Genomic DNA, 12,993 nt, shown 5'->3' with positions numbered 1-12,993 from the left:
CCTTACATCTAAATAAATGGCTAGGTCACACACACAGGATACCAAAACACTCACTTTTTACTGCTGTGTATTTGTTAGTGGAGCTCCCACAAAACAAGAAGAGCTAAGAATATCATGCAGAAGTAAGGCCATGGATGGAGACAATGTGACAGTTTGCCATATTGTTTCATTGTCTTCTGTGAAATCCGTGAAAACAAGATTTCCTAAACCAGTCAGGATTAAAAACAAGCCAAAGAAATATATAACCAAATCCAGATAATGACATACAAATACAAGAATATAAACAAATGACTGTCTCAAGCACTTTGTACCAGTGAAGAAAAACAAGAACACCATTTAGAAAATTACGGTAATGGCAAGAAGTACAGTGTCCATTTAAATACTCATATCCTGAATGAAAAAATCTTTAGATGGCTGACCTAGTGCTGCTGAGTTCAGTATTAGTTTGTTTCCATTTGAATGTGTAATAGTAGGCTGGAGTACCTTCTGTCTGGAATGTGTAGATTCTTTGTTGTTTGTGCCACACAGTCCAAATTATTTCTGTCAGGTCAATCAGCAGTTTTAAATTACTAAGCCATTATAGTGTGTTTAGCTTGTGAACCCAGTGATGAAGTGGAATCCCATTCAGGGTGGTGCCCATTGCTTCTGGGTTAGACTACATTTTAGTGTTCCTCTTTTTATTGTGTCTTTTTATCAATTTTTATCTCATACAGATACATACTGTAGTTGAACTATGGACATGTCAATGATTTCTTTCTCCTGTTTATTGTCTGCAGGCTCATCTTAAGCTAAAAGAAACTGCAGTGGAGTGCCAGGCTACACAGCTAAAGAAGCTTCAGGAACTGTGTGAGAAGTAAGAGAACCTTAGAAAACAGAACTAAAATTACTACAATTTCTGATAGGCGCCTTAAATAAAATAATTGTACAAAACAAGAAAGACTTATCAATGCTTACATTGTAGGTTTCTTTGAATAAAATGCCCAGTGTTACTGAGGTTGAGGCTGTGATACCATAGCAAATAGCCACTGCGCTGCAATATTATCCTGTAGTAATGCACATTTAGGATATCGAGTGCTTCTTTTTATATGTAAAATGACTGAGTGGAGTCCTTGTGCTTCTCTGTATCAGCTAGAAGGTGTTCTGACCTTTTGCTTACCCCCTTGTGGTTTAGCCATCCGACTTCTCCCTGCATAGAGAGTCAGGCATCCCTGGCCCCAGCTGGCTATTTAAACCTAATTCTTCAAAGGCACTTTGCATAATTCCTTCTGGTGTCAACACACCTTCTCCTTCTCTTTCTCTCTCTCATCTCTGTGGGTTGTAGAGTTTGTAGCCCCCACCAGTCGTGGTGCAACGGATCAAAAAACTCACGGTTCGGATCGGATTGCGGTTTTAAGTTACGGATCGGATCAATTTTTTTGGATCAGCAAAAAAAATAAAAAGACAAGACAAATTTAACTCTCCATTTATTTAGTTAAGTATTTTTTGCCCATTAAAAAATATTCAACTCAAGACTCATTCCACTCAATTATATAAATACAAATTAAGGTGCAATATAGGGCATGATAACTATTTCCTTTAATGTGGACACAATAAAAAACAACTTTAAATGCAATTTAATGCATCATTGCTTCTTACTTTGAACATGGAGAGAGAAATAAACTAGCTTATGTCCACATCATCAAAAAAGAAGAAAGAAAGCAAAGCAGACCTGAGCTTATAATTTAAATTTTTTTTTTCAAAAACATGAGGATGTCTACATTTTCTGGGGAAAGTGTACATCTCTTTGCTGTGACTATGTCCCCTGCTGTTGAGAACACCCTCTCGCTAGGCACTGAAGTGCCAGGCACAGCAAGATGGTGTCTTGCCATCGTGGCAAGGTGAGGGTATTTACATTCGTTGCTTTTCCACCAAGTCAGTGGGTCACCATCGACTGAAATACCACTTGCTGCCTCACAGGATACCACCTCCTCTTTGATGGTGTCAGCAAAACCTTGCTGACCATGTCCTTCTGTGCAAAGGTCTTGCCAAAAAGCTCCACCATTGCCGACTTCTTTTGAGGAGGAGATGTGTCTGCTCCTGTTGGTGCTGCATTTTGATGCTGCAGGAAAAGTTACATTATTGATGAAAACTTTTTTTTTCCATAGACATTAAAATGTGGCAATAACTTAATAAATAACTTAATAAACTTAACTATAAACATCATAAAAAATATGTAATTTTAAAGTATGTATTTTCTTTACCTCTTCACAATCTGCAGTGCCAAGACTGCTCACAATCTCAGTAGTGAGATCACTGTATGTCCTTGGGCGTAGGGCAAGGTCTAGGTGAGACAGCGACTTGAACTTTGGATCAAGTGCAGTAGATCTGTGAAGGTAGTCCTGTAGAGTTGGAGGTGAAGTGTATCTGGGCTTCAGGTCCTCTCTAATTGCAGTCTTGACATCTCTTGTGATGGTGCTGTCTTCCTCACTTGGGGCCATGGATTGTAGGATCCTTGTTTTCAGAGGCAGGATCATGGACACAGATTGTGCAGTTTCAGTGCTCAACAGAGTTGTAACCATTTTGAGTGGTTTGAGCAGCTGGAGGACCTCCTCTGCCACTTTAACACCATAATCAGACAAGGTGACGATGTCTCTGCCCTTTTTCTTCAGGGTTTTGTCTGTTAGTGCAGAGTATATAGCTGCCTGAGGCTCAAGATAACATATCATAAGTGGAGTTCCACCTTGTTGTGACATCATGTATGAGCTTATGAGTAGGCAGTTGTAGCATTTCTTGCTTGGTCTTAAGCACATGAGCAGCTGTTGAGCTTTGGTGGAAGTAGGAAACCACCTTCCTGATCCTCCCGAGGAGGCGGTCCATCTTACACACTTTCATTCCTTTTTGGGATGCTGAATTAATTGCATGTGCAAAGCACCCTGTGGGCCCAGTCCTGATTCATTCACTGCATTTATTTGTTTTTTGACATTATCTGTTGTGACTGGGATATTAGTATTGGGCCTCTCTATCCTCCACTCTGCCACTGCTTCCGTCAATACGTATGCCAGGTTTGTGCCAGTGTGACTTTCATAGGGGGGCGTGTCTGCAGTGCAGGGCTTCGTATCTCCCACTCCGCTGTGATGTAATGAGCGGTCACGGTCACATAGCTTTCTGTTGCCCTGGAGGTCCACCCGTCTGTAGTTAGGGCCACAGAAGATGCCTGGGACAGTTCAGCCATAACTTTTGACTTTTCCTGCTCATACATACTTGGGACGATATTGTCAGTGCAGTGAGTGCGCGACGGAATATCATAGCTTGGCTGAAGCACATGTATCATATGTTTAAACCACTTGTTTTACACAATGGAATATGGCCTCATGTCTGCAGCAATAAACACCCCAATAGCTTTTGTAATAGCTTTAGCCCGGTCTGATATGCGGATATCTTTGTTTATTGCACAGCCATCATCTTGGGTCCTGTCACATCAGGGTGGTGTCGTTTTAAATGAGTGGCCATGCCCGACATGTTGCCAGTCTCATAGGGCTTCCTTGTGCCACACAGTCGACAAACTATGGTGGTTTTATCCACCACCCTTTTCCCATCAACATATTTAACAGGGAAGCCAAAATGCTGCCACAAAAATGAGACTTAAATGATGCTGGAGTTTTGTCGAGCTCCCCTACTTGAACTCCTACCCCTGGCCATGACCACGCGTATAAAGCGGCAAACCGGACAAAAGTCGACCGAAAATGCACGAGAGAGTTTGAATTCGTGTGCGAGAGAGACAGAGTTAGTGCGCGAGAGAGGTTGAAAGAGTGCGTGAGAGACACGCGCACAATACAGTGGAACTTTTTTTTCCTCGGATCTTCGGATCACGTGCGTACCGAACCGTGGACAGGAATCGGTTCGGATCACGGATCAACAGTGATCCGTTGCACCACTACCCACCAATGTCCCTCCTTTTGATGTGTGTGATGACTAACCGCACTACTACAAGTGGATGTTTCCCTCATATTCTTATTGGCAATACAGGACCTTAGTAACCTCTACACTGTTACTGTAGCCTTTATTTTATGGTAAGTTAGTGAAAAGCACTTCAGTGGGTATTATCCTAAATCTAAATCCTTAATTAATGAGTGTATTTACAGAATCAATTCTGTTTACAATACCATTGTACATCTTAGTATCTCGCATTTCATTTGGGTGATTACACTGGACATGCTTTTCTGAAACATTCTTGGCAATTATGATAGCTTCGGGCTGAACAGGAATTTGGAGAAACGTTAAATTACGTTTTATTGAATGTGGTGTATTTGTTCACTTTACCCCTTATGCACAAAGGCCTTTTTGGCATTATTGTATGTAAATGAAATATCCCAAAAATGGCTATTTACTTTGTAGTAAAGGAGCCACAGATGACTGAAGAATAGCAAGTACAATACTTCAAGTGGGGAAAGAATATGATTCACAGCCATTGTTTATTCCTATATCAGCTAAATAAAACAAAAAAATATTTGTGCCAAGTTTAGATGTTATACTCCATAGCATTGCAACATTAACCTGTTTGACAACATTTAATCTCTTGCACCTAGACAATCTCGCAAATCAAGTTTTGCAGTTACAGTTGTACATACATATATATATATATATATATATATATGTATATATATATATGTATATATAATATGTACATCACTCTGACCCATCAAGTAAACAATTTGTAATTATATACTCATCTAAACCTTTTACTTTCAAAATTATTTCTTATGCTAGTCATTGAAACAGTTTGTGTTTACAACTAGACACAGAGGAAACCCTGCATTTTTGCTGAGAGTTTTTGTGCTGCAATTCACACATCATCTTCTGCTGCATTTCCCCCCCCTCAGAAATTCACTGCATTTTTCTTGTTATGGTTGCTTTTTTTCTTGCATGTCACATTTAAAATAAAAAAAGTAAATTTTCATACCAGCTTCTTCCAGTGCTTTACAATGCCTTTCCTGGCAGCCCTAAGGACAGAGCTAGTCATACTGACACATACACCTAAAACAGTGCTTCTCAGACACTTTGGAGTCACAGGTGCCAGTCCCTAGGTCACAAGCACATGAGACTTGTTAATGGTAGAACCCACTGCACTCCCCACCATCAATACTGAAGGGATCAACAGAGCTGTGTGAGGCTGTTTATTCTGTTTCTAATTTGACGTCTTTATTCAAGGTGACTTATGCAATTTATGATACCATTGGTTACATTTCGATTGGTTTTCAAATCTGAGTACAGGCAGGTGAAGTGACTTGCTCAGGGTCACACAGCATCAGTAGCAGGGCTTGAACCCACAACCTCAGGATATGAAGTCCAAAGCCTACACCACACTGCCTGCCTGTGGTAAAGTGAGGTTGTGGCTGTTTAGCACTTTAAATTAATAATCGCCGCTTTCACGTCTTCGGGTTAGGGGGTTGAGTGGTAGCATGGCAAGAGCGATTCCTGTGCATGATGCGGGCGCAGACAGCCCTGCACTTAGTGCACAGGTGTAGGATCGCCTGTGACCCTAATTGATGCCGGGAGCTGCTGATTACCACAGCTGTGCCACATCCCCATTTTAAAAGGGAAGCATGAGTGCAAGAGTGGGGAATCATTGACTGAAAAAGACAACAAAAAAAGAACAACGGTTAAAGAGAGAAAGAAGAAGACAGGAGCCGGTGTGAGCAAGTTGAAGGGAGCGGGCTCAAGGGAAAGAAGGAAGGCAGCTGGGAAGGAAAGCCCTGTGAGCCGAGCAAAAAGCTGACACTGGGGCCTGAAGGAGTGATCTTTGGCTTAGCAGCCTGGGGAGACAGAGCAATGTGTTTTAAAAGGAGTGACTCGCATAGAAGAGGAGGCTTGGTAGGAGAGCTCCAACGTGAGCGCCATGGTCATTGGGGTCCCAAGCCTAGGACCAGAGAAGGGAGCCTTACCGTTGCCATGTGATGGCAGGGACCCGGACCTGCAGAAGGCCAGCTGCATTTGTCAGTAGGGCGACTCCTCTGCTGTAAGGGCAGTTTGGGATAAGCAGGAGAGCCGTCCGTGAGGAAGAAGGCCCTGGGCTTTTTAGTTAAGATGTTTAACCTTATTTTTAGTGAATTTATTTATTTTGATTTTAACCTCCACCTCATCTTTGTTTTAATTGGATTATTTATTTACTATTTTACCTTTTTCAGAGAGAAGAAGGATCTGCAAAAAATTCTTGACCGGAAACGACAGAATAGCATTACAGAGGCCAAAATCCGTGACCGCCAGAAAGCAGAAGGGTAAACATCTTCTATTTGTCGGCTCATTTGGAATGCAACTTGTTCAAAGAAATTTTATTTTATCTGTGCAGAATATTGAACTACCTAGTGTGCCGCACTTTCCTTGGTAGTAGGATTACAGTTAAGGTACACATATTGAAACTTTTTCTTAATATCAGCCATCCATCTATTAATTTCCTAACTTACTTATTCAAGTCAGAATTGCAGGAGGCTTCTGCCTGTCCCTGTAGCATCAGGCACAAGATGGAGACCAAATTCAGATGGGGTACCAGTCAATTATAGGACACAATCACACACACACACACACTGTCCTGTCGAGGAGTTGCCAATTAAACCAACACATATGACAAAAACACAGAATAGAATTACACACAGACAGTACCCAAGCATGGGACTCTGGAGCTGAGAGGCAGCAGCACCCCCCTTGTCTTGATACTATGCATACAATTTCAGTTTCCTTATGTTTATGTATCACATAGCATTTAGTTTTTCTTACACATACAGTATATAAAATAGAGGGTCACTTAAAAAAAAATCTTTGTAGAGAGCAATGTAATACAAATGTTGTTGGTGGAGAGGTCTACATTTTTTTAGTAATCAACAGTTTCATTTTTCTGTTTTAAATCAGATGCACACTGTCACTTAGTAGAAGACAGTCTGTTTCAGTGGGATACAGAGAGGATACTTTGTATTCAACAGATAAAGAGTTCTGTCAGTCTTATCTGCATTACAAAATTATTCCTTTGGGGGGAAAAAAGAAACATTATGAACATATGGGAAATTCAAAACATATATTAAATATTGGGCACCAACAATAATGTACTTTAAAGATTTCAAAAAATCATAATGCAAACAGATATAGCCCTTTATAATTCTCTTTCATGTTCTGCCTCTCTCACTTTTAAACAAGTAAGAGTTTATCAGTCCTTCATCTCCAGTAACATTCTAGTGTAATGGTTTATAGGTAGACCTGTAGGAAGAGCCAGGGTAGAGATTTAGATTCAGAGGTTCTTTCCATTCCCATTCCCCCTTGAATTTAGATAATCTATTTAACTTTCTCCAATAATCAAGTTTGCATTCATTTAGATTATGATTAGCAGATACACTTGCTTCTTGAAACTGCTCCTGCTAAATGTACACTTAAATTCCATATTCTCCTGGAAATATGTTAAAAATTGTGATATTCGTTTAGTTTTTTTACAAGGTTAATCATTTATACTATGTTAATGATCCATAATATTGCATCTGTGATCACATGACACATAATAATAGCCACCTTCTGACATGTTGTTTTTTATGTGACTTTTCTGTGATCCAAATAAGCAAAGCTGTTTATATTCTTCAAAAAACATCTAAATATTCTTAGACACTAAATACATAATGGAAATAGTCCTAAGGGGTAAAGTAAATTTAAAACATATGGTAAAAACACATTATATTGTATAATTTATTGCAGCTGTTATGGGAAGAAGTATTTACTCACAGAAGGTTAAGTTTGTGTTGTGTTATACAACTGTACAGAATATGTGTGTTTTGACATATACTACTCAGTTTTAGTTTAATTTCCACATTTTTCCAGCTTTCATTGTCACGTGTTGAATTAATGAAAAAAAAAAACATGAATATGCACTGTGTACAAGTAAATGATAGTGACATCTTTGTAGGCTACAAACATTAATTAGGAACAAAAATTCTAATACACACATTGTGTGCATGTTAACAGTCCCGGTTACCTCCGTTAAGTAACAGTAAGTACTGGTACATCCTTACTAACACCCTCCCCTTGCTATAAAAACTTCTTTTGGAAGTCTTGGACCTTTGTACATTTGTAAACTGTTATTAGGTTTTCACTGTTGTATCTTACTGTTTGCTCGTCCTTATCCTTTTAATTCTCGTACTTTAGCTGCATTGTTCAAAAGAAGCAATTTACTTGCCAGTGTGTGCTCATTAAGCTAAATAGTGTGGATTATTCGTCTTTTTCACAAATGTAACCATTTGAAAAGTAGGAAAGCACTTCGTTACACATTGACGTCATTGTAGCCCATTATGAAATTTTGAAATACAATTTTCTACGTCATAAATCAAGTTCAAAAGTTTGAAGATTGGAATTAATAGAAGATTTTAGATAAGACTTCTGTAAACTAAGTTTCATTAAAATAAAAAATAAAAAAATTTAAAAAATCTAAAGATGGATTTGGCAATGATTATATCCTGTCTCAGAACAGTACCATGAGATCTATAATACCATCACCTTATTAATGCCCTATTTTTCATCTTTCTCGTAAATGGAAAGTGCCTCCTATTCTTTATCATGTAGATCTAATGAAAGTATTCCCAAATCCCTCATATGTTAGACTGCCTTTTATATCTATGAAGTAAGGCAACACCACAGAGTACCATCATAGGCAGTAGAACAATTTAAAAATGTATTAATCATGTATTATAGGTAATTTGCCCAAAATATGAGCAGAGTACCAATCTGTTGCTTAAAATAATACAACTTTGATGCCCGTTGCTTGCTTGCTGCTGGCACTTTTCCTTCTGTTACTCAGATATCGACAGCATTAACCAAGAAGGCTAGGGCAATGAGGACACTTAAACAAGAAAGGTACAGTATGTGCAAAACATTGCTTGTATATTTAATTACAATCAAGTCTGCAGTGTCCAAGTAAATAGTGCAGTACAATCTTGTTAATACATTATCCAATAAAAACAGTAAAGTATAGAAGATAAAACCAGCAACAAATAATCCACCCATTTCAGAAATTAAAAAAAAACAGATATTGAACTCTTGGTGGTCGGTCTGAGACCTTATTATGTACTGAAGGAATTGTCTCACATCATCGTCATTGTTGTTTACACTCCTCCACAGGCACAGCCCAGAGTGGCGTGTGACATCACACATGTGACTGTCACAAAATTGCAGACTCAACACCCTGATGCTTTTGTTGTTATATCAGGGGATTGCAATCATATCAACATTTCCTCCCACTTGGCTGGTTTTACACAGTATGTTGGCTGTTCCACATGGGAAAATAAAACACTGGACCTGTGCTATGCCAACATCAAGGAGGCTTAATGTGCTTCTACATTACCATGACTTGGCCCCAGATATATCAGACTGTGCTCTGATTTACCATTATACAAACTCTGTGTTATTAGGCAGCCTGTTAACTATCCACTCATTCAGGAAGTGGACACCCGAGGCCAGAAAATCTCTTATGGACTGCTTTCAGTGTACAGATTGGAATATAGTGCTGGAGTTACAGGAGAATGGTATAGACACTAACATTGACAGGGCGACTGTCTTCACATTGGACTACATAAATTTTTACAGGAATATTGTTGTAATATCAAAAAACTGTTTGGTGCTTTCCCAACAATAAACCTTGGATAACCAGTAACATCAAGAAACTCCTCAAACCAAAAAAGGAGGCTTTCATGGCTGGTGATAGGGAGAAGCTTAAGCTGGTAGAGCACAACCTGAAGAGGATGAGAACCTTAAAGCTGGCAAAACTGGACAATATAGGAAAATGGGAGATGAGGCTTCAACACAACATCAACAAGGTGTGGAGGGGAATGAAGAACATTACTGACTATAAAGAGAAGAGGAGCCATGCCACATCAAGTTATGAGAACAAGCCCAATGAGTTTAACTTGTTTTACAACAAATTTGACATGGTGTCCAGCACCAGCTTGGTGTCACAGAATGAGTCACCTGTTCCCTCTTCCACCACTACAGAAACAGATTTTGCTCCTTAACATTGCTGCACCCATGACATTGTTGCTGCAACATCTGCTACAGCAGGTCCCTCCTCCCTGCTTTTCACAGCAAATGAGGTGAGAGTTCAGCTGAGGAGACTATGCCCTGGAAAGGCAGCTGATGCAGATGGTATGTGTCCCAGGCTGCTTAACGAGCGTGCAGGTCACCTTGCTGACCCTCTACAGATATTGTAACGGCTTGAGTCTTTAAGGTGGAAGGGTCCCAGCTCTGTGGAAAACATTGTCTTGTGCCAATTCCCAAAGTTGGGAGACCAACTGAAATAAATGATTACTGACTGGTGGTCCTCAAATCACACATCATGAAGAAACTGGAGCAGCTGCTTCTGCATCCCCTCAGACCACAAGACCAGTATACACTGCATCCCATACAGTTTGCATACCAGGAGCAAATCAGTGTTGAGGATGCAGTCCTCTACATGCTACACCAAACTCACTCCCTTTTGGATGAAATGGGTAGTTATGTGAGGATTATATGTTTTGATTTTTTGAGTGTATTCAACACAATCCAGTCCTCCATTCTTAAAGATAAATTGGAGAGGACTGGTGTGGATTCCACCTTCACTACATGAATTCATAACCACCTGACTGGACAGCTGCAGTTTTCCGAAACTGGGGAACTGTGTCTCTGGGACAGTAGTGAGTAATGTTGGGGCACTACAAGGGACTGTTCTGGCTCCATTCCTGTTCACATTATACCCAGCAGACTTTAAATATAACTCAGACTTTTCCCACATTAAGAAATACACCGATGATACAGCTATTGTGACATGTATAAGGAACAGACAGGAAGGGAAATCTAGGGATCTGACTGGAGGAATAAGAACTGCATGGTTTTGAACACAGCAAAGACCAAAGAGATGATTGTGGATTTCCACAGGTCTAAGCTCCCATTCAGCCTGTTAACATCCGAGGGGAGGACATTGAGGTGGTCTTTGTTCTATCAGACAGTTTTTGCCAGTGTCCTCTCCTTGCTGCCATTTGTTGGGGAGGCAGTATGATAGATAAAACTGGAAGAAGCCGGACAAGCTGGTGAAGAAGGCCAGTTCAGTGCTGGATTCTGTGGACTCCGTGGCAGTGGTAGTGGAAAGATGTATAGTGAGGAAGGTACATGACAATAGCAGTCACCCTCTCCACAACATTTTGGCAGGTCAAAGAAGTAAACGTAGCAGTCGTCTTCTCTCACTGTTCTGTAGAACAAGACACCTTTTAGAAGATCATTTGTTCCTACTGGTGTGAGATTTTATAACTCTATTGTCAAAGCAAGTGATTCATGACCTGGCCACCGCTGTACCTTATCACACTATAACAACTGACCATTTGTACTTTTTATCATTTATTTATTTGTTTTTTCTACTTTTTTTGTAACTGCCTATCTATTTAGAAATAAAACCACAAACAGGATCATCTTCACTCATTACATCCCAGTGCACCACCCCTTGTCTCCCCTGCTCACCCAGATGGATGTGCTCAGCAGGGCTGAGACTCCCAGCAATTGCAGACAACCTTCTCTTGGTTCCCATCCTTACCAGCATTCTTCTGCATCTGTTAGAACCAACACTTGATTCCAGCTCCTGCAACCCACCACCTCATTTGGAGTCTGCAGGCACCTGGGAGCCTGAGCAATCTCCCTGCTCAGTACAATTGAACTTCACAAGAGCTCTCTTGGTTTCTGTTCCTTCCATTCTTTTTTCTCAGTCTCTCACTCAGACTCCTCTTACCCTCCGTAAGTACAGGTGTATCAATGACCCACAGACTGCTAATGAGGAAGCCAACTTAACTGATTGTTCATTTGCAAATGTGAGGAGACAAATTCCTCAATAACCATTCCAAGGCTTTACAAATCTGCGGTTGCACACACCTGCACCCATGGAGCCTGAGCCATACTGTGTTTAAATGCTGCACCACCACAGACTCCTTGCATGCTTCAACACAACAACCTGGTAATAAGTTACTGGTTGGCTCTCTATCTTAATGTCTTGATTAGTCTCTGATCTGATGTGGTCAAGCATGGCCCTTTATTCAGCATACTGTCAGTTTAGGACAGCAGAGATAGCCTCTTGTCAATATGAAAAATGGCAGATAGAGAAAGAAAGTATGCATGTGTCTCAGCATTGATTTAAAGGAATCCTGTGGCTTCTTGACACACCTTATTGAATCAGTTTGGGATGCATTAATCAAAGAAACAGTTCATGGGGATTTGGCGCCTGGTTAGAAGCAGATTAATGCAAAGCCTTCTACACCTCCCCAGCCCAGATGCTGGCCTGTTAATGTCATAGCCACCTGTATTTCCCCAGCCTAGCTTGTCAGTCAATTCCTGCTTTGAAATTTCAAGGGCTTCCTGCATGTAAAGACTGGCTTAAATATAACATAAAAGTTTAAAGACAATAAAAAAAGATAATTTGCAGAAATACTTATAATGCTAGATATTATCATTTTTTCTCCCCACTACAACTGTACATTCTTTATATACACAAATTAGATTGGAGACAAACTGGAACAGAGGAATTTCAGTTTGATTAAACACATTATGAAAATGATTGAAATATGGCCAGTTGACAACAGAGGAGACAAAAAAACACAAACTCCAGTCAATAATAAACTCTAGTCTGAAAATAAACCTTTGTTGAGTCCGCAAACACATACTAGACAAAGTCATGGATCTTAGAATCAATGCCAACTGACTGCACAACCTCTCCTGTGCATTGTATAATATTATAAGCATGTGATGGATGTCTGATGAAAAGATTAAACCCTTTCGTCCTTGAATGTCAAAGCTTTCAATATATTTTGTGTCATTTCCCACCAGAATGGTTTGGTAAGTTAGCAGTAGCACCAAATGCCACAGCAGGATAATGAGAAAAGAAGCAATATAGGAGGGTCACAGTTAGTAATTATTATCATGCTTGTATTGTTGTGCAAGCAACCAACAAAGCTAAAATTTAAATAACTATTCAGC

At 40.0% G+C, this 12,993-nt stretch overlaps 1 protein-coding gene across 3 annotated transcripts in view; it reads left to right on the top strand.

Annotated features, from left to right (window-relative positions):
* The window catches only part of plcb3 (phospholipase C, beta 3 (phosphatidylinositol-specific)), a 258,088-nt gene that overhangs the window by 233,670 nt on the left and 11,425 nt on the right, over nt 1-12,993 (top strand). For all 3 annotated transcript variants that reach the window (XM_039769058.1, XM_039769056.1, XM_039769057.1), the window contains 2 exons: nt 777-853; nt 6,165-6,254. In XM_039769058.1, coding sequence (XP_039624992.1) covers nt 777-853; nt 6,165-6,254 — 167 coding nt within the window. The remainder of the gene's footprint in view (nt 1-776; nt 854-6,164; nt 6,255-12,993) is intronic.

This window comes from Polypterus senegalus, chromosome 11 (assembly GCF_016835505.1).
Source record: "Polypterus senegalus isolate Bchr_013 chromosome 11, ASM1683550v1, whole genome shotgun sequence".
NCBI classification, from domain to species: domain Eukaryota; kingdom Metazoa; phylum Chordata; class Cladistia; order Polypteriformes; family Polypteridae; genus Polypterus; species Polypterus senegalus.
The sequence above is the reverse complement of the archived record's forward strand: the minus strand, read 5'-3'. Positions and strand labels throughout refer to the sequence as shown.